Raw genomic sequence first — 21,956 nt, forward strand, 5'->3', positions numbered from 1 at the left:
TTTCTCCCTAATTTTCCCTATTTTGCCCAAGTTCACCCCAATTTTCCCAACTTTTGCCCAAATTTCCCCATTTTTATCCCAATTTTCCCGATTTTCCCCAATTTCCCCATTTTTATCCCAATTTTTCCCAATTCTCACCCAAATTTCCCCATTTTTATCCCAATTTTCCCAATTTTCACTCAACTTTCCCGATCTGTATCCCAACTTTTCCTGATTTTCATCCAATTTTCCCATTTTTATCCCGAATTTTCCCAATTTTCACCCAAATTTCCCCAATTTTCACCCAATTTTTCCAATTTTTATCTTGAATTTTCCCCAAATTTTCCCCAATTTCCCCATTTTTATCCCAACTTTTCCTGATTTTCACCCAAATTTTCCCATTTTTTATCTTGAATTTTGCCAATTTTCACTCAACTTTCCCGATCTGTATCCCAACTTTTCCTGACTTTCATCCAAATTTCCCCATTTTTATCCCGAATTTTCCCGATTTTTATCCCAATTTTTTCCAATTTTCGCCTAAATTTCCCCATTTTTATCCCATTTTTATCCCAATTTTTCCTGATTTTCACCCAATTTTTCCCATTTTCCCACGGATTTCCCCGATCTCCCCCGGAATTTCCGCGTTTTCCCCGCGCTTTCCTCACCGAGCGCCTCCAGCAGCGCCTCCAGCACGAACCAGGATTGGGGTCGGAGTTTGGGGAATCGGGGGAGCCCCAAAATGGCCCCAGAACCGCGGGCAGGGCCCGGGCGGCCACCTGGGACAGCTCGGGCTGGGAACCCGAGCAGAAACAGCACGGACCAGCACGGACCAGTACGGACCAGCACGGACCAGTACAGACCAGTACAGACCAGCACGGACCAGTACAGACCAGTACGGACCAGCACGGACCAGTACAGACCAGTACGGACCAGTACGGACCAGCACGGACCAGTACAAAACAGTTAGCTGGAAATTCACCACAAAATTCACCCCAAAAATCCCCCCAAATTCACCCCAAAAATCCCAAAAATTCATCCAAAAAACCCCCAAAATTTGCACTGAAAATCTCCCAAAAATCCCCCAATTTCGCCCAAAATTCCCCCTGGAAATCCCCCCCAGGTTCACCCCAAAAATCCCCCAAATTCACCCCAAAATAACCCAAATTTCAGCCCAAGAAATTCCAAACGTTAGAGCCCAAAACCTCCCAAAAATCCTCCAAAATTTACCCAAAAATGCACCCAAAAATCACCTCAAAAACCCCAAAATGTCACCCCCAAAACTCCAAAATGCCCCAAATTCCTCCCAAAAATCCCCCAAAATTCACCCCAAAAATTCCCCAAAATATCCAAAAAATTGCCCAAAATTCCCCCCAAAATTCCCCAATATATCCCAGAAACCTGAGCCCAAATTCCCCCTAAAATTCCCCAAAAATTGGCCCAAAATTCCCCCCAAAATCCTGAAAATTCACCCAAAAACCCCTCAAAAACTGGAGTCAAAAATCCCTCAAAATTCACCCAAAACCCCCAAAATTCAACCAAGAAAAATCTCTAAAATGTCCCCCCCAAACCTCCCCAAATTCACTCCAAATTCGCCCAAAAAATCCCCCGAGAAATCCCAGAAAATTCACCCCAAAAGCGCCAAAATTCACCAAAAAATCTCCAGAATTGGAATAAAAAATCTCTCAAGAAACACCGAAAAATCCCCCAAAAACTCAGCTAAAAATCCCAGAAAAATTGACCCCAAAAATCCCCAAAATTCACCCTAAAATTTCATCCCAAACTTCCCAATAGTTGCGCCCAAAAATTCCAAAATTCACCCCAAAATCCCCCAAATTCAGCCCAAAAATTCCCCCCAAAAATCCCAGTAAATTCAGCCGAAAAAATCCCCAAAAATTGCCCAAAAATTCACCAAGAAATGCCCAAAAATTCGCCCCAAAATATCCCAGAAATGCCCCAAAAATTCACCCAAAATCCCCCAAAATTCACCCCAAATTCACTCCCCAAATCCCCCCAAATTCACCCAAAAATCCCCAAATTTCGCCCAAAATTCCCCCTGAAAATCCCCCAAATTCACCCCAAAATAACCCAAATTTCAGCCCAAGAAATTCCAAACGTTACAGCCCAAAACCTCCCAGAAATCCTCCAAAATTTACCCCAAAAATTCCCCAAAACATCCCAAAAATTGCCCAAAATTCTGCAACATATCCCAGAAACCTGAGCCCAAATTCCCCCAAAAATTGCCAAAAAATTCCCAAATTTTGCCCAAAATTCGCCCCAAAATATCCCAGAAACGCCCCAAAAATTCACCCAAAAATCCCCCAAATTCACTCCCAAAATCCCCCAAATTCACCCGATATTAAAAAAACATTTCCACAAAATTCACCCTAAAAATCCCCAAACTTGCCCCAAATTAAAAAAAAAAAAAAAAAAAAATTCCACAAAATTCAGCCCAAAAATCCCCAAAATTCACCCCAAAATCTCCCAAATTCACCCCAAAAATTCCCTCAAAAAATCTCCAAAATATCCCAGAAATCTGAGCCCAAAATTCATCCCAGAAATCCCCAAAATCCCCAAAATTTGCCCAAAATTCAGCCCAAAAATTCACCCAAAAATTCAACAAAAATTCCACAGAATTCATCCTAAAATCCCCCAAAATTCACCCAAACTTCATCCCCAAAATCCCCAAATTTGCCCCAAAATTTACCCCAAAGTATCCCTGAAATTCACCCCAAAATTAAAGAAAAATTCCACAAAATTCACCCTAAAATTTGACCAAAATTCATAAAAAAAAAAAAATCCCCAAAATTCACCCCAAAAATTACTCCCAAAATTTGCCCAAAAATTTGCCCCAAAATTCGCCCAAAAACATTTTGAAAAATTCCACAAAATTCACCCTAAAAAATCACCCCAAAATTCACCCCAAAAATTCCCCAAAATACCCCAGAAATCTGAGCCCAAAATCGCCCCCAAAATCTCCCCAAAATTGCCCAAAAACTCACTCCAAAAATCCCCAACATTTGCTGGAAATTCAGCTGAAAATTCAGCCCAAAAAGCCCCAAAATTCATCCCAAAAACGGCCCCAAATTCAGCCAAAATTTCCCCAAAAAAGCACCAAAAATTCACCAAAAAACACCCAAAAATTCACCCCAAAATGCCCAAAATTCCCCCAAAAATCCCAAAATCCTCAAACCCCAAACCAGTACAAACCAGTACAAACCAGTAACCCCAAACCCCAAACCAGTACAAACCAGTTTGATCCCAGTTCATCCCAGTTCCCTCCCAGTCCAAACCAGTGTCCCCGAATCCCATCCCAGTCCCTCCCAGTTTGATCCCAGTCTCTCCCAGTCCATCCCAGTATAAACCAGTATGGCCCAGTCTCCTCCCAGTAACCCCAAACCCCCTCCCAGTCCGTCCCAGTTTGATTCCAGTTCGCCCCAGTACAAACCAGTACAAAGCAGTGACCCCAAAGCCACTCCCAGCCCCTCCCAGCCCCTCCCAGTACGAACCAGTACAAACCAGTACAAACCAGCGACCCCCAATCCCCCTCCAGTGACCCCCCAGTCCCTCCCAGTATGGCCCAATCCCCTCCCAGTACAAACCAGTATAAACCAGTAACAGATTAACCCATTCCCGTTCGACCCCAGTCCCTCCCAGTCCAAACCAGTAACCCCTGAACTCCCTCCCAGTACAAACCAGTCCATCCCAGTAATCCCGGATCGCCTCCCAGTTTGATCCCAGTACAAACCAGTATAAACCAGTAACCACCAAACCTCTCCCAATCCCCTCCCAGTTTGATCCCAGTCCCTCCCAGTACAAACTAGTAACCCCAAACCCCAAACCAGTACAAACCAGTAACCCCAGACCAGTACAAACCAGTTTGATCCCAGTTCATCCCAGTTCCCTCCCAGTACAAACCAGTGACCCCAAACCAGTCCAAACCAGTCCATCCCAGTACCTGCAGCTCCTCCCGGAGCTCCCAAATGGCCGCGGCTGCCGCTCCCCTCACGGCGCCCTCGGGGTCTCCCAGCCCGGCCTGCAGGGCCCCCAGGACCACACCCAGGTACCTGCGGGCCACGCCCACAGACGCTCAGACCACGCCCACCAAATTAAGCCACGCCCACCCCACCTAAAATGGCACCCGAAGTAGTTTAGGCCACACCCGCTTTTTCTTTAGACCACGCCCACCTCACTTCACCCTTTAAGCCTCATTAAAAGGTTTAAGCCCCGCCCACAAGCCAATTAAAGGGTCTAAGCCCTGCCCACATCATTAATTCACACCCACAAGCCCATAAAAGGCCTGACGCTCCACCCACCAGCCTAAACCACACCCACAGCTCCTTTTAAAGTCACAATTCCCACCCACAATTCTATAAATGTCTTTAAGCCCCGGCCTCAAGCTCTTAAGCCCGGCCCACATACCCATAAAAGGCTTCAAACCCCTCCCATTTCCTTTAAACCCTGCCCACAACCTTTAAAGCCCACCCACATTCCCATATAAGGCTTCAAACCCCGCCCATTTCCTTTAAACCCCACTCACAACCTTTAAACTCCACCCACAGCCTTTAAACTCCACCCACATTCCCATAAAAGGCTTTAAACCCCGCCCACAACTGCATAAAAGGCTTTTAACCCCACCCCCAGCCTTTAAACCCCACCCACATTTTCATAAATGCCTTTAAACCCCACCCACAACCTTCAAACCCCACCCACAAGCCCATAAAAGGCTTCAAACCCCACCCACAACCTTCAAACCCCGCCCATTTTCCCACAAAAGGATTTTAACTCCACCCACACCCCCATAATAGGCTTTGAACCCCGCCCACATTCCCACAAACAGCTTTAAACCCCGCCCCCTTTACCATAAATAGGCTTTAAACCCCGCCCATTTAACCTTATATGGTCTAACCCCCGCCTCTTTCCTGTGAAGCCACGCCTATTTTTGCCCATATAAGGCGTAAGCCCCGCCCCTTCCCGCGAAGCCACGCCCCTTTTTGCCCATATAAGGCGCTCACCGCTGGCGCAGGGCGGAGCCACAGCCCCGCGCAAGAGCAGCCAGAGCCAGCAGCACCCCCTTGCGGCTGCCGGCGCAGCCGCCTCGGCCCGGCCCCTCCAGCAGCGGCAAATTCCGGGTTCGGCCCGACCCCAAAAACGGCGAAATTTCACCCAAAAAACGAGAGGGGTGAGGGGGAAAAGGGTGGGGGAGAGGGCGGGAAGGAGAAAAACGGGGAAAAATTGGGGAAAGATGGCGAAAATCAGCAGAAAATCGGCACGAAAACGACACAAACGTACAAAAAAAAGGGCCAAAAATGACCCAAAATTGGCAAAAAATGACCCAAAATCAGCACTGGGAGAGGCAGAAACTGGTAAATGTTTGGGTTTAACCAAAGAAAAGCCCAAAATTTGAAGATTTTCCCTCAGAAAAGGCCAAAATTCCGATTTTTTCCCCTCAGAATGTTCCCGGGTTTCCTGAGGGGAAGGTCCTGGAAGGGCGCTAAAAAAGCGCGAGAAAATGAAATAAAATTTAAAGAAAATGGAATTAAAATCTATAATTTCGTTCAGTTAGGAAATCCTCCAGGATTTCAGCCAAAATTTCTGATTTTTATTCACCAGGAAGGCAAAATTCTGACATTTTACCCCAAAATTTGATCCAGCAGCCATAAAATGCTTCAAAGGTCCTGAAAGGGCCGGGAAAAAACCCCAAAATTCCTCAAAAAAAAATCTTTAAAAATTTAATAAAAAATCCTCAAAGTTTAAAACTTCTTTAATATATTTGACATTTAATTGAAAATTCCCAAATTTTACCAAAATTGTTCAAATTTACTTTCAATTTTCCCTCAGGATCTCCCAAATTTCAGCTTAGAAAGGTCTTGAAGGATCAGAAAAAAAATCCCAAAAATCTTTAAAAAAACCTCAAAAAATTCCCAGAAAAATTCTAAAAATTCACTAAAAATTCCCCAAAACTTCCATAAAATCATAAATTTACCAAAATTCCCAAATTTTAACCAAAATTCTCAAAATTTCCCCTCAGGATCTTTGAAAATAATCCAAAAAATGGTCCTGAAAGGTCAGAAAAAAACCCCAAAATTCCTCAAAAAAAATTCCAAAAATTTAATAAAAAATCCCCAAAATTTAAAATTTCTTTAACATTTCTAACATTTTGCTGAAAATTCCCAAATTTTACCAAAATATCCCAAATTTATCACAAAATTTCCCTCAGGATTTCTCAAAATTCTTCCTAAAATGGTCCTGAAAAATCAGAAAAAAAACCCCAAAAATCTTAAAAAAAACTCAAAAAAATCCCAGAAAAATTCTAAAAATTCACTAAAGATTCCCCAAAACTTCCCTAAAATCCCAAATTTACCCAAATTCCCAAATTTTCCCCAAAATTTTACAAACACACCTGCAAGGACACAAAGCAGAAAAGCGTGCTGAGATACTGTGAAAACACAGCCTCCCTACTGTGACAAGTGTGCCACACCGATACCTTGAGCTTGCACCCACCTGGCATGGGCATGCTCGGCCAGGATAGATCGCAAGTGGAGCACCTAAAATTAAAAAAAAAAACAAGAGGAGATGCTTAGAGCTGAACCAGAAACTGAGACCTCAACAATAAAACTGCTCCTGTGCACTACTCAATGCTCACCTTGCCCGCTGGCCTTGGCTGCTGCTCTCTGCCTGGACTTCCTAAAAAGAGTGCCAAAGAACACTGCTGTAACAGCCATCATTTCTGCTTCCTCTACCAAGGAAAACGGTGACTGACCTGCTTGGGGCAATCCCGTCACCCGGGATGAGGGCTCTGCCCAGTTTTTATCCTTCTGCATCTGAAAGAAAGTTAGGACAGAAGTCAAAGGGCTGCAGAATAGCTTGACAGCTCCACAAATCTTGTGTCCATCAACAAATCCCATCGAGAGTCTAAATACAGCCCACATTACAAATTCCAAGTCCCCAGGACTGCTCCTATTGCACCAGGTTGTGCGGCAGGGCAGAGCAGCTCCGGCACAAATGTGTGCTGACACCCGTGACACAGGACAGAAAGGACAGACAACGGGGACACAACAGGAACAGAAACCTCTAGGCAAGGAAAATGGCTGCAAGGACTGAGAGAATGCAAAAGAAGGTGACCGAGCTGAGACCGATGGTGAGCCAATGAGGCTCAGAGAACCCTGGAGAAAGAAGATGCTAACTGAATGATTTTGTCCAAGGACTGCAAAGATGGATGCCCAGGAATCCTACGGTCAGAATCGTCTACCTGCCCTCACATTCTTTCAAGTCCTAATCTGCCATAGTGGATCAGGTGGGGCATAGCTGCCCATACAGCTCAGAACAAGACCTGACAAGACACCTGACTGGATGCTTCCAAAGAGAGAGCTTTTGACTGGGGAGCTCAGACAGGTATCAGAATGATAACTATGGCCTGGGTGTCAGGCCAGGGAAGGCAGAGATCAAAGATGCTAAGAATGATGCCAGGGTTTCTGACAGGCCCCTCAAGGGGCTAAGGTAAAAGACATGAGACACACAAGCAACACATAATGCAAAATAGACAAGTGACACGAGACACACCAGGACTGCTCTGCCCTGCACACCTCAGCACTGGGATCAAAAGTGAGACTTTGCTTTTATGGGGCCTAAGGGGCCACTTCATGAGCACCCCCCACCTCCAAAGCGGACTCAAAAACCCCTCCCAGTAATTCCCAAACCAGCACCCTGCTTTCATCCCCTCTGTGGGTTGTAACCCTCTACTTATCTCTCAAACATCTGGGGATGCTGGTCCATGTCAGGTGCAAAGAAAGGCCAACTCATCAGCTGGGAAGGTCCTGCTGGCACCGGGCTGGTGTCTCTCAAACAGCTAGAGTAAAGAAAACCAAACATCAGTGCCTGATCCTGGCACCACATCAGCCAAAACCCCACCAGTCTGCTACTCACCGTGCTAGTAAGCAGACCTGGCACCTCCTAACCCTAACCCTCTGCCATGGATCTGCACCTGAAAGAAAGCTAGAACGTATGTCAAACACCACCAGGATAACTCACAAGCTGCAAACACCTTATGTCAATCTAGGAACAGCATCTAGAGGCAAAGTAAACCCCACATTACAAATTCCAACTCCCCAGGGCTTGTCCTATTGCAGCAGGCCATGTGGCAGGGCAGAACAGCTCTGGCACCAATGTGTGCAGACACCCATGACACAGAACGTGACAAACAGGGGGACATTAAACACGACACATTATGCTTGTGGTGAGGGCCTCGAGGGGAGAAGGCAAAAGGGACCCCAAAGACACACCAGGTAACACAGCACACCAGACAACACGACACAGGCCAGAGCTGTTCTGCACTGCCCGCCTGAAAGCTGCCATCAAAAGTAGAGCCTCTCCCTTTAGCTGTCCTAAGACCCCCTTGTGGAGAAAATTGCTTTTCCCTCTGCTAACTTTTAAATCTGTCCCAATAACTTCCAACCCACTACCCTCCCATCTCCAGGCTGTGGCCCCCAATTTATCTTTTGAATTATCGGTGATGGGAATCCACTTTGCACCTGATATGAGTCTGCCTCGAAGGGCCCTGTGATGGCCGGATAGCCTCTCAGTCAGCTACAATAAAGAAAACCAAAACCAAAGCATGAGTTCAGAGTTATGTGGGCCAAATCCCAGCAAGGGAACTACTTGCCCTCTCCTGATTATGCCTGGCTCTTTCAGGCTCCAGCTTCATCCTGATTCCAAGGCTGTGGCCTTTATTAGGAGTGGCACCTGGATTTGAAAAAACCAAAGTTAAATGGCATTCCCGTGAGTGCAGTGGATGACCTTGTGTGAGGAAGACATGAGAATGCCTCTGCTATGCTTCTGAAAAACCTGGTGTGAGGGAGCCCTCAAATAAACACCCTTTCTCACCCTGCGGCGTTCAAGCCCCCCCCCAAGAACTCTCAACTGGATTCCTGCTCACCCTCCCTTCTCCTACTCACAATCCTCAAGTCACCCGAAGCCTCAATCTCAAACATCTTCTTGGACACTGGGAAGATCGCTCTTGTGACAGAAGCAATCGGCTGAAAGAAGTAATGTAATTGACACCACCTGGAATCTCTGGAAGCTGCACTCCTCCTAAAAACAATAAAAAAACATAACAAAACCAGAAATTACAAATATGCTTTATCACCCCTACACACAAAACCCAAAATCACAAACTTAAATACTCCCTGTATTCCATGGTGTTTTCTTCACAGTATTTTCCAAGCCTCAGTTGCTTTAGATGCCCAGAAACACCTGCTGAAAACAAGCTGAGATGAGCTGAAAGAGCTTCTTCACTGAAATGAGAGGAGAGCTCTTACCCCAGCACATCCCACAGAGGGAATGAAGCCCCTTAGCCAAGGCTGGGGTTAATATATCCCTGATTGTGCCCGCCTCTCATTCCCATGATGCCCAGGAAAAGGGAGGGGGCTAATCCCACTGGGTATAAAAGCCCTTAGAAGAGCTGCAGCAGTTTTGCTCCTCTGACTCAGATTCAAGGGGAGTAAAGGGCTTGTTTTAGAAGAAAACTCTTCAGAAAAACAACAGCGCTTTCTTTTTTCACAATGACTACTTGCAGCAGAAGAACAAAAAACTGGTAAGACATAAAACTTTGTATTAAGGTTACATAGCTGGATAGATTGGGTCATTTGCTGCTACCTTACATAATTATTCTTTGGTGATTGCTAAGTAGAACATCAAGTATGACTAAGTAGAGTGGAGAAGAATGGTAATGACATAAATAGCCTAAGTCTCATTGGGAGTCCTAATTAGGCCTATCTACATTAGAAAGAAAAATGAGAAGAAAAACCTCCTGGGCGGCTTATGTGTTAAGTACACTCCAGGCTCGCTCTTGTCTAAGATAGCTGGTCCAAAGGCACAGAAAAAAGTGGCCAGAAATTAATATTTAAATCCTAAAAATGCTGAAAAAGACAGAGCTTCCTTCCAGTGAACCTGTAAAAATTAGAAAGCGGGGCAGTTAGCTCTGCTGAAACTGATAAAATGGCAAATATACCGATTCTACCCTATAATTTATTTTCCAAAAATATTGTGAAAAGAAGGGTTCTCCTCAATTTAAATCCCTCCAGCAATAAAAAAACAGAATTTTTTTTTGTCAATCAAAACCCTTAACGATGAGGGACAGCTGGGGAAGGTTTTCAGGAGGCACTTAAGACTCACAAAGCAACCTGACTTTGCGGTGGTGGCAGCTTGTGTCTGGGAGACATCTGGCTCGATGCACAATTTTCAGCAAGCCGGCCACTCTGGGCCATAGACCTCTGAACACCAGTGTGTTCAGAAGGGCCTATAGGCCCTTTTCCCTATCAAAGAAAACTAACTATTCCAGGTTCAAGATGGCAGTTTGCAAGAGGCACTTAGCACTACCAAAGTACCTTGAGTTGTCACTGGTGCCAGCTTGGATCTGGGAGGCATATTTCACAAAATAGAATTTCAGCGGGCAGCACACCACTCCGGGCTACAGGCCCGTGAACACAAACACTGTCCCTTTTCCCTGCCGAACAAAACTCACCAGGCCAGGTTCGCAGGAAGCAGTTGGCACTGACTATGCAGCCTGATTTTGCAGTGGTGGCGGTGTGGGCTGGAGAGGCATCCTGTGCAATGCAAAATATCAGGAGCCAGACAGGCACTCATAGCACCTGAGCCCTTGACAAAAATGCCAGCCCTTTTCCTAAGTAAACAAAACTAACCATTCCAGGTTCCTGGCGTCCCTTTGCAGGAGGCACTTGGTACTGTTAATGCGGCCTGAGTGTTCACTGGTGCCAGCTTGGGTCTGCAAGGCATCTGGTGCAATGCAGAATTTAAGGAGCCAGACAGCCACTACAGGCCACAGGCCCCCAAACACCAAAGCCAGCTCTTTTCCCTGGAAAGAAAACGCAACAGACCAGGTTCCTGATGGAAGATTGCGGGAGTGCCTTAAGACGCTCAAACCAGCCTGACCTGCGAGTTGTGCCAGCTTAGGACTTGGAGGCATCCTGTGCAATAGGGAAATTCAAAAGGCAGCGGGACACTCCGGGCCTGAGGCACCTGAAAAAAAATGCTGACCCGTTGCCCTGGGAAAAAACACTGAACAGTCCAGGGTCCTGATGGCAGATTCCAGAAGACACTGGGCACTGTCAAATCAGCCTGACGTTGCGGTGGTGGCAGCTTGGGTCTGGGAGGCATCCTGTGCAGTGCGGAATTTCAGCAGACAGCGGGACACTAAGTGCCCCTGGGCCTTGGACACCAATGCCGCCCTTTACACAGGGAAGTGTAACTCAGCCGCCCAGGTTCCTGATGGCAGATGGCAGGAGACACGTGCCGAGGCCAAAGCAGCAGGAGTTGGAACTGGTGCAGGCTTGGGTCTGGTAGGCATATTTGGAAATGCAGCATTTCAGCAGACAGCCAGCCGCTAAGAGCCCCTAGGCCTCCTGAACACCAATGCCGCCCTTTACACAGGTAAGTGTAACTCACCAGCTCAGGTTCCTGATGGCAGACTGCTGGAACCACTTGGGACCCTCAAACCTGCCTGACTTTGAGGTGATGGCAGCTTGGGTCCGGGAGGCATCCTGCGCAATGCGGAATTTCATCACACAGCTGGCCACGCCGGGCAACAGGCTCCTGAACACTAGTGCTGACCCTTTTCCCAGGTAAGCAAAACTCTGCACCCCAGGTTCGTGTGGCAGATTGCTGGAGGCACTTGGGACTCTCAAACCAGGCTGACTTTGTGGTGGTGGCAGCTTTGGTCCAGAAGGCATCCTGCACAACGCAGAACTTCAGCTGGCAGACAGCCGGCCACTCTGGGCCACAGGCCCCTGAACATGAGGGCTGACCCTTTTCTCAGGGGAGCAAAACTCAGCATCCCAGGTTCCTGCTTTCAGATTGCTGGAGGCGCTTGGGATTCTCAAACGAGCTCGACACAGCACAGGCAGCAGATTGGATCCAGGAGGCATCCTGCGCAATGCAGAATTTCAGCAGGCAGCCGGCCACTAAGGGCCCCTGGGCACAGGATACCAATGCCGCCCTTTACACAAGGAAGTGTAACTCACCAGCTCAGGTTTCTGATGGCAGGTTGCTGCAGCCATTTGTGACTCTCAAACCAGCCTGACTTTGCGGTGGTGGCAGCTTGGATCCGGGAGGCATCCTGCGCAATGTGGAATTTCAGCAGACACCCGGCCATGCCAGGCAACAGGCTCCTGAACACAGGTGCTGACCCTTTTCCCAGGTAAGCAAAACTCTGCAGCCCAGGTTCGTGTGGAATATTGCTGGAGGCGCTTGGGACACTCAAACGAGCTCGACACAGCACAGGTGGCAGCTTGGGTCCAGGAGGCATCCTGCGCAATGCAGAATTTCAACAGGCAGCTGGCCACTAAGGGCCCCTGGGCACAGGATAAAAATGCCACCCTTTACACAGGTAAGTGCAACTCACCAGCTCAGGTTCCTGATGGCAGACTGCTGGGACCACTTGGGACCCTCAAACCTGCCTCACTTAAAGGTGGTGGCAGTGTAGGCGCGGGAGGCATCCTGTACAATGCAGAACTTCAGCAGGCAGACAGCCGGCCATGCCTGGCAACAGGCTCCTGAACACTAGTGCTGACCCTTTTCCCAGGTAAGCAAAACTCTGCACCCCAGGTTCGTGTGGCAGATTGCTGGAGGCGCTTGGGACCCTCAAACCTGCCTGACTTAAAGGTGGTGGCAGCTTGGGTCCGGGAGGCATCCTGCGCAAGGCAGAATTTCAACAGGCCACCAGCCACTAAGGGCCCCGGGGCACAGGATACCAATGCCACCCTTTACACCAGGAAGTGTAACTCACCAGCTCAGATTTCTGATGGCGGGTTGCTGTAGCCATTTGTTGTCGACGGAAGGGAACCAGGACATCAATTTGATCATCACAGGCTCAATTTTTTTGATCAGTACGGCAGGTTAAATACAGTTAATAATGAACTTCATACATATTGCAAAAGTTGAGCTCAGGATTGGTCAGTTGCATATCAGCACCTACGCCTACTTCTGCATTCCTATGGTTCTACTTTTGATACTTTTCACATATTCTCAGGATATATTCAGGACTAATCTCTACTGCCTTTCCTCATGTTGCAGCAAGGTCACTGCTGACCTTTCCTTTTAGCTTGCTGACTGCTGGCTTTTCTCCTTCAGCTTAACCAGCGGCATTATTTCAGTATGGCCTTTCTCAGCTAACCAATTATTAATAATACTCTCCACATTTCCCCCGTTTTCTTCTTGCGCAAGGAGATTAGTTTGCCATATTTTTGCTATTGTACGGCTGACCATGTTTTGAATACAGTTAAAGATACAAGGCAAAATAAGCAAAAACAGTAAGATTACACCCAGCAGGCCTATAGCATAGATCACAAGGTTCCTCAGCCACGGTCCAAGTCCTAAGCCTTTAAGCCATTCGTCAATTCCTAAACCGTCTTCTTCCTTAAGTTTGTGAAGTCCCTGTTGCAATTCTTTTATCTTAGTGTGAATGGACACCGAATGATCAGACAGATTCATGCAACACATTCCCTCAAATTCTTCACATCCATGCCCTTGTGCTAAGAGCAAAAAATCTACAGCAGCTCTATTCTGCAAAACAGCATGGTTAACACTTTGCACATCTGCAGTTAACATGTCTAGAATTTGTGATGTCTTGTTCAGCTCATCCCTTGCCCAGCATCCTAATTGTTTTGCTAAATTCATAGCTTTATTGGCAGATCCTCCTGGCATGATAGTTGAAACCACCACCTGTTTGAATGTGCCCCAAAACCGTGGATCTCCTATCTTGCTGCAGTCTAAGTCATGTATGCTACATTTTTTCCTGTTTGAATTTTGACTCAACTGCATTAGCAAGGACACATTAGGGTGAAACAGTGACAATTTTCCCAAAAAACAGGGTCCACCCTGTGGTTTAGCTGGTATACCATTCCACGCCCTGTCTCCACAAATCAAAAATATTCCTGTGGGTAATTTCATTGGTGCTGTAATATTTGTGCTGTTACATTGACTGTAATGCTGTGGAGAGAATTCACTCACATTCAGGGATGAATCTAGGGTGGCCCATGTTTCTTTAGGTTGGTTTAAATTCTGAGCACCCAAAAGTCTGAAGCTAAACCATCCACCAGCTGTAGTGTTAGATATGCTGGCATTCGTACTTCCAAAAAGATCCAATTCCTCAGGAGGAGAATGCAAAGAGGTGTTAAGTGATTGGATTAGTAAGCATTGACGATAACCATCACTCTGACTTGCAGTATACCCTTGTTGCACCGGCAATGTGATGTTTGACATGTTAGACATACATAAGGTTTGATTGTTTATCAAACTGCAAAATTCTCCAGGAGACCACACAGGAAGTCCTACCAGGCATGTTCGAAATGGGTTAGTGACTCCTCCAAGACTAAGACAAAGTGATGATTGGTTAGTTTGATTAGCAAGTGTCACCCATAAATTTTCCCTTGTTTGACTAAAGTGTGTTATTCCTACTGCTTCACTTGCTACAGCATTGAGCAGTATAACAAGAACAAACCTCATTTTTCTTTTTGCTTGCTTTGCTTCTCCCTTTCTTCCTTCTGCTTGTTTTGTTTTTCCTTTCTTCGCTGTCTTTTCCCTGGTTTGTTAGATTGTCTATTGTAAGGCTGAGTCAATTTTTGAATATACTGATCTAATTCTAAATCAGCATCCTTGCTCACAAGTATAGCATGAGATAAGTTTGAAGGCAAATCAGCTTTACAGCGAGCTGCTATGATGCGTGAGGCTTTATTAATTTCAAATATTCTAAGGTTTTCCTGCAACTTCCACCTAAGATATGCTATAATCACTTGTTCTGCACTCTCAAAGAGCTGTAATCCTGTCCGTCCTGGCAGGCCAGTACTTTGTTCAAGAGCTCTAACCCAGAAATAATTTCAAATCCACCTTCCAGAACAAGGGTTACACCATAAATAATCTACTGACCTCTGTGAATACCAATAAACCTGATTACAATCTGCACAATGCAAAGCTACCCATGCATAGCATTTATCATTATCCCTTTTGCAAACATAACAAGGAAGTGAATATAAGTAAGGACCAGTATAAAAGTCTGGTTCTTCAACCCAAAGCAACCAATTCAATGGTGGTGATCGCAAAGCCTCTTCAGCTTTTTTACTATATGAGGCTAACAGCTCAAGGTCTCTCTTTAACACAAGACGTATCTTATTTCGTAATCGTAGTTCTTGTTCGTTATCCTCCTCAACAACTATATCTTCCTGAGGGTCCCACAACTGTAAAAGTGTTCTAATCATAGAAAATTAATTAGCAATCACTGATACCCTTATTCAAATGAGACCCTTCCCCTTTTGCCTTCTTTTTCTTATCTGTCTTTAATCTTGCTGCTCCTGATTTCACTGGTCCTGCCACTTGCAAACTCAATTTTTGCAGCTTGTCAATGCAGCAATCTAATGCTCTATCAGGATCCCCTTTGAAGGGTCCTACAATTGAATGCTGTGTTAAAGGCACTAATTTCCTACACCTTATAGAAACTATACGTGATTTACTTTGAACCTTAATTCTATTCACAATACATTGTACCTCCCATCGATAATAAGCAAGAATTTTCTGTTCAGGAGACTCATAAAGATTTAAAGCTATATATGCGTTTTGCCCTGTTTGTCTCCTTAATTCATCTTGCCAGCTTTTACCCCACGTGTGCTCGTGTTCACAAGTATGACACCACAAATCCCACAATAGTGATTGTTCTATCCAAAAAGTTCTTTCACAACCCCCACAACGTAGAGCTATCCAGGCAGCACAATGTGGATTGTGACAGTCAAGGCAATGTAGTTTCGCTGGATTCGTTAAGTGAAAAGTTGATAATGAGTCAATAAAACCAATCAGCTCCTGGGCCGTCCGATAGTGACGTGTCAGTGCTCTGTCCACCGCTTCCGAGTACCCCTTCAATTGTAACAGCAGTGGTTGTAGGACTAGAAGCAGTTTCTTCCCCTGTCGCTTCTTGTCCTCCTCTGTGAGGTGATCCACCAGAGGCTGCATCAAAAACAGGTTTAGTCCACTTAGCAGGCACCCACAAAGGCCCTGTAGGTGAGGAAACACAAAGATACCCCCGACCCCAATATAATACTTTTGCAGGTTTTTTCCCATAATCCTGTACTCGGGTTCTTATACTTAACCCAGACCTCTGTTTCCTTAGTATTTTCCTGACCTGACCTTGGATGATGTTTCATTGCAGGAGGGGTATCATCTTCCCCAAAAATGCATAAATGGTTAATCACATACAAAACCTTAGCCAAATATGCTTGTGGATCTGCCAAATCTTGATGTTTTTCAATATACTGCTTAAGGGTACCGTTTGCTCTTTCCACTATTGCCTGTCCAGTAGGAGAGTGTAGAATACCTGTCACGTGCTTAACAGACCACTGATTCAAAAATTTCCGAACCCTAGCACTTACATAAGTTGGACCATTATCGGTTTTAATACTCTTTGGAACTCCCATAACAGCGAAACAACTTAACAGGTGTCTGATAACATGTATAGCCTTTTCTCCTGCTTGAGCCGTAGCCCATATGTAATGACTGTATGTATCTATGGTGACGTGCACATGCTTGACTTTACCAAATCTGGCTATGTGTGTAACATCCATTTGCCATTTCTCATTTATTTCTAAACCTTGAGGATTAACCCCGATGCGTAGACCTATTCCACCATTATGATAACTACATGTTGGACATGCTCTGACAATTGCCTTGGCTTCTGATAAACTCAGCTCAAAGTGTTTTGCTAAACCTCTTGCATTTTGATGATATCTACTATGTGCTTCTCTGGCCAATGTGTGCTTGTCAATAGGACAAGAATTATCAATGGGTAGAGTAACCAATTTATCTGCACGTTCATTCCCTTCTCCTAAACCTTCAGACCACTTATGACTCCTAATATGAATCACAGAATATGCTGCATTTCTTTCTCGTAAAGCCTTCCTTAACTGTATCAGTAACTCATACAATCGTTTATTATTCACTTCCTTAATTGCTGCTTCCTCTATTCGTTTGGCTACTCCTGCAACATACATAGAGTCTGTGACCACATTTAAAGGCTCCTGTAAGTTGGACACCGCCCATACTACTGCTAACAATTCCAAAGTTTGTAAGCTATCTGCAGGGTCTGCTGTGAGGAGTTGATGCTTCCATTGTCCCTTTTCTTGCCAGGTAACAGCAGCACGCCTTGATTTCTTTCCTGCATCTGTAAAAGCTGTAATAGCTCCTTCTATGGGGTTTTCTTCTCTCAAAGGTCGAGTGATCCAGTTCCATTCTGTCATCCATTGCAAAACTCTAGGCACTAATTTACTAGTCTCTACTTTAGCAGGTGACACCAATAATGCTTCTTGTAAATTCTTTGAATTAATCAAGTACCAGTCCAAGGTTTCTTTTTCCATAGGCAATCTAATAGTAGCAGGTTCTCTACCATCCACTTCAAGAATTCTGAGACGCCCCTTTTTGATTAATGCAGCCAATTGTTCAATTTTTGAAGATATTGTTTTCTTATGCTGTAGTGGTGGTGATAACCATTCCAACACCCGTATCTCCCCCGTTTTCTTTTGCAACTGAGAGAGAGCACCAAGCAAGTGGCAAGGGCTATTCCAGATAATAAGGTCAATGGGGTGGTCGAGTTGTCGACGAGACACATACCCTTGCTGTACACAGTTAATAATTTGCTGCAAGGCAAGATGATGCTCCTTTGTCAGGTGTACAGGAGTAGTAGGGTCCACGCCTTTTAACAAAGGCCGTAGGGTTTCTAATAAATGATTTGGTATTCCCACAATAGGCTTCAGCCACTGTAAGTCTCCCAGCAACTTCTGTGCATCATGTAGAGTTTTAATGTCCAATTGTAATTCCAACTTTTGTGGTATTACTATTTGATCCATCAGAGTCCATCCCAAATATTTCCAGGGCTTTGTAGTCTGAATTTTCTCTGCAGCAATAACAAGCGAATATGCAAGGGCTTGTGGATAAACGTAGGTGTCCCTTTTGTATATTGTTCCTGTACCAATTCATGGGCATGCATAAGACTCTCCCCTTTTAATGGCCATTGCTTAACCATCACCGGTGTATCCGTTTTCCAGGTGAGTGGAATGGGGAAAGTCCAAGCAATGGCAATTACCCCAAAGGATGCTGATTAGTTAACACCACTCCCAATTGTGTTAAAATGTCCCTTCCAATTAAGCAGGAAACTGTAGGAGGCAGTTGAACAATTGAAAACACAGCCGATATTTGTTGATTCTCAATGCACACAGACAAAGACGGCGATCTGCTTGCCAATGTAAATCCTCCCACTCCTGTGAGCATGTTTGATGAAGGAAATAGAGGCCAATGTTGTGGCCACGCATCTGGAGAAATGATGCTGGTATCTGCTCCTGTATCCAATAATCCATAAAGGGTTATGCTTTGATGCCCATAAGTAATTTCAACTTTTTGCTTTGGCCTATTTTGTAAATCCACAGTTAAAAGTGTAACACCAGTAGAACCAAAACCTTTTTCATCCCGAGTTTGTCCAGTAAATGATTGTATTCCTGATGTCATTTGTGACAGTGGTACCAATTGTGCAATGCGTTGTCCTTTTGTAATTTTAATCGGAGGATAAAGGGTGTAAGCCATGATTTGTATTTCCCCTGTAAAGTCTGCATCGATAACACCAGGCAAAACAAATAATCCCAACATAGTTGTAGAGGAACGTCCCAGCAATAATGCTCCACATGTTTGTCCATTTAATATAAGAGGGCCCTTTACTCCAGTGGGTATCCTCTCAGGCCGGTTCGTCATTAGTGTGATGTCTACTGCTGCTGATAAGTCCAAGTCGAGGCTCCCTGTTGTTGCGGGTTGCAGACAGGAGGTAGCAGCGATGTTACGGCAGCTGCTGGTGTCTCCGATGTCACTGCGGCAACTTGTGTCTGTCCCTCATTGCCTTATCGGCAATACTTGATGAATGGTCTCGAGCCTCCTTGCGTGACCGCCAGTGAGCCTCTTCGGAGAGGAGCAAGAGCAGCTAACACCTGACTCTGAGTAGACTATGCTTGCTTTTGTAACCCTAATCCTAACTCCTTTAAGGCTTCTGCTATAAATGCCTGTGAAGCTGTTGGCATTAATGCCATTCGCTCTAATGCTTCTTCAATAGTCCAATTTGCCCCTAAAGTAGCTAACACTCTTTGTGTTGCTGGATTGCTATTTTGCAAGGCACACTACTTCAATAGTGCCCTGCAACACCAGCCCGATCTATAGCAGTAGCTGTTCTATCGATAAAATTTCCAAATGATTCTTCCCTTCCTTGTTTAATGCCCATATAAGCTGGTAACCCTCCTGGCTCTTTAACCATGTCTATTGCAGCACGCACTAACCACATAGACTCTCTAAGTTTATCTGCTCCCGATATCATCTGTGCCTCTGTACGTAAAAATGCCTCTAAGCCCATCAGCTCCTTTACTGTTACTCCATGTAATGGGTCATGTGCATTAAACAATAACTGCTGATGCTGACTAAATATCAACCGAACTATTCCTTTTAAATCATTAGGACATAAAACCTGAGTATTAAAAAGATAATCCAACATTTGCCTAACAGGTTCACTTTTTACTCCAAACTGACTAACCGTAGAACGTAGCTGAGTTAACAGCTTCCAATCTAAGGGAGTATATTCTGCTATATTATGCGTAAGGTTCCCCTGTGCATCATACTGTGGTGTGTATGTTACCGGACCTGCAAGACTAGAAGCTATTTCCACCGCCTCACCATCCCCCATTTGCATTACTTCCTTCGCCAAAGCAGCCCAAGCTTCCCTCCTCTGTTTAGCCATCTCCCCCCATGGATCACGGTGTGCCCCTGGGATGGGATCTGACTCTTTAAGGGTGCTGTGCTGCTGGCGCTTCGGTGCAGACACCGAGGTTTCGCACGGGGAAGGCAGTGAAGCAGAGGCTGGCTCGTGCAGGGGAAGAAGGGGAAGCGGCCCCCCCGCTGGAGCTGACAGTGAAACCGGAGCCGGCTCGAGCGGAGCCGGCCTGCGGGGGGCAATCAGCCCCCCCCGCTGGAGCCGGCTCGGGCGGGGGAATGGGCCCCCCCCCCCCGCCGAATCTGTAACTGGAGCCGGCTCGCTGAGGGGAAGCGGCGGAGGCAAGGCTGGCGGCGGAGGCGAAGCGGGCTTGCTCCCACCCCCACCATCCGACCCGCCTGAAGCTGGTGGCGGAGGCAAAGCTGGTTTGCTCTTACCCCCACCATCCAACTCGCCCTCCCCCTCTGACAGGAAAGGTGCAGACGGTTCCACTGCGCCTATAGGAAAATCCTCCACACCACTTTGCTGGGGACCCTTAGGCATAAGTATCTTAGTTACAGAAGGTGCCAGGGGATCATTCTCACGACCATACCCTATATTCCTCTTATGAGCTTCTGTTGCCCTTTCTGCTGCCTTTCTCTCAGATACCTGCTGAAGTAACGTGTTATACACCACCCGCCATAGCTTTCCTAATTTCTTTGCTGACTTATCATCGTCTAACACTGTATCCCACAGTATTTCCCCAAACTTCTTCCACTCTGCTAGCTCATGAACTGTATGAGGATTAGAAAAGATACCCTTAGCATGGCCATAAGCTAATAACCCTGGTAACTCCTTTTTTAAATCTATCCCTTTTATCCCTCGCCACTCTAAATATGGGGTGAATAAATCATATGTCGCTTGCCTATCCATACCTCTTAATCAGCGCGCGCTGTTGCAGCTCTCCAGGCTCCTGCGACACGTATTGGCTTAAGTCACTGTTGTGAACCTTAAGGGTGCTTCAAATTCCGGCACCGTCCCGGCTGCAAGGACCCAAACCCAACTTCCTCGATCGTGGCGTAATCCCTTTTTCTTTTAATCCGAGAAAAAGGGCAGAGATTCGGTTATGCCCGCATTCTCCACCATTTGTCGACGGAAGGGAACCAGGACATCAATTTGATCATCACAGGCTCAATTTTTTTGATCAGTACGGCAGGTTAAATACAGTTAATAATGAACTTCATACATATTGCAAAAGTTGAGCTCAGGATTGGTCAGTTGCATATCAGCACCTACGCCTACTTCTGCATTCCTATGGTTCTACTTTTGATACTTTTCACATATTCTCAGGATATATTCAGGACTAATCTCTACTGCCTTTCCTCATGTTGCAGCAAGGTCACTGCTGACCTTTCCTTTTAGCTTGCTGACTGCTGGCTTTTCTCCTTCAGCTTAACCAGCGGCATTATTTCAGTATGGCCTTTCTCAGCTAACCAATTATTAATAATACTCTCCACAATTTGTGACGCTCAAACCAGCCTGACTTTGCGGTGGTGGCAGCTTGCATCCGGGAGGCATCCTGCGCAATGCAGAATTTCAGTAGGCGCCTGGCCACTACAGGCCACAGGCCCATGAACACTAGTGCTGACCCTTTTCCCAGGTAAGCAAAACTCAGCAGCCCAGGTTCTTTGCTGCAGATTGCTGGAGCCATTTGGGACCCTCAAACCAGCCTGACTTCGAGGTCATGGCAGCTTGGGTCCGGGAGGCATCCTGCGCAATGCAGAATTTCAGCAGACAGCGGGACACTAAGTGCCCCTGGGCCTTGGACACCAATGCCGCCCTTTACACAGGGAAGTGTAACTCAGCCTCCCAGGTTCCTGATGGCAGATGGCAGGAGACACGTGCCGTGTTCAAAGCAGCTGGAGTTGCCACTGGTGCAGGCTTGGGTCCTGGAGGCACATTTGGAAATGCAGAATTTCAGCAGGCAGCCAGCTACTCCAGGCGAGGCCTCCTGAACACCAATGCCAGCCCTTTCCTAGAAGAACAAAACTCAGCAGTCCAGGTTCCTGATGGAAGATTGCTGGAGCCATTTGGGACCCTCAAACCAGCCTGACTTTGTGGTGGTGGCACCTTGGGTCTGGGAGGCATCCTGCGCAAGGCAGAATTTGCGAAGACAGCCAGCCACTCGGGGCCACAGGCTCCTGAA

General features: G+C 46.1%; 1 protein-coding gene across 1 annotated transcript in view; it reads left to right on the top strand.

Moving 5' to 3' along the window:
- Nucleotides 1-12,306: 12,306 nt before the first annotated feature.
- Nucleotides 12,307-21,956, top strand: part of LOC131569232 (protein arginine N-methyltransferase 5-like) — a 37,373-nt gene continuing 27,723 nt past the window's right edge. Inside the window, exons 1-2 of the mRNA XM_058821439.1 lie at nt 12,307-12,379; nt 19,333-19,391. Of these exons, the coding sequence (XP_058677422.1) occupies nt 12,307-12,379; nt 19,333-19,391 (132 nt within the window). The remainder of the gene's footprint in view (nt 12,380-19,332; nt 19,392-21,956) is intronic.

Source organism: Ammospiza caudacuta, chromosome 29 (genome assembly GCF_027887145.1).
Source record: "Ammospiza caudacuta isolate bAmmCau1 chromosome 29, bAmmCau1.pri, whole genome shotgun sequence".
NCBI lineage: Eukaryota > Metazoa > Chordata > Aves > Passeriformes > Passerellidae > Ammospiza > Ammospiza caudacuta.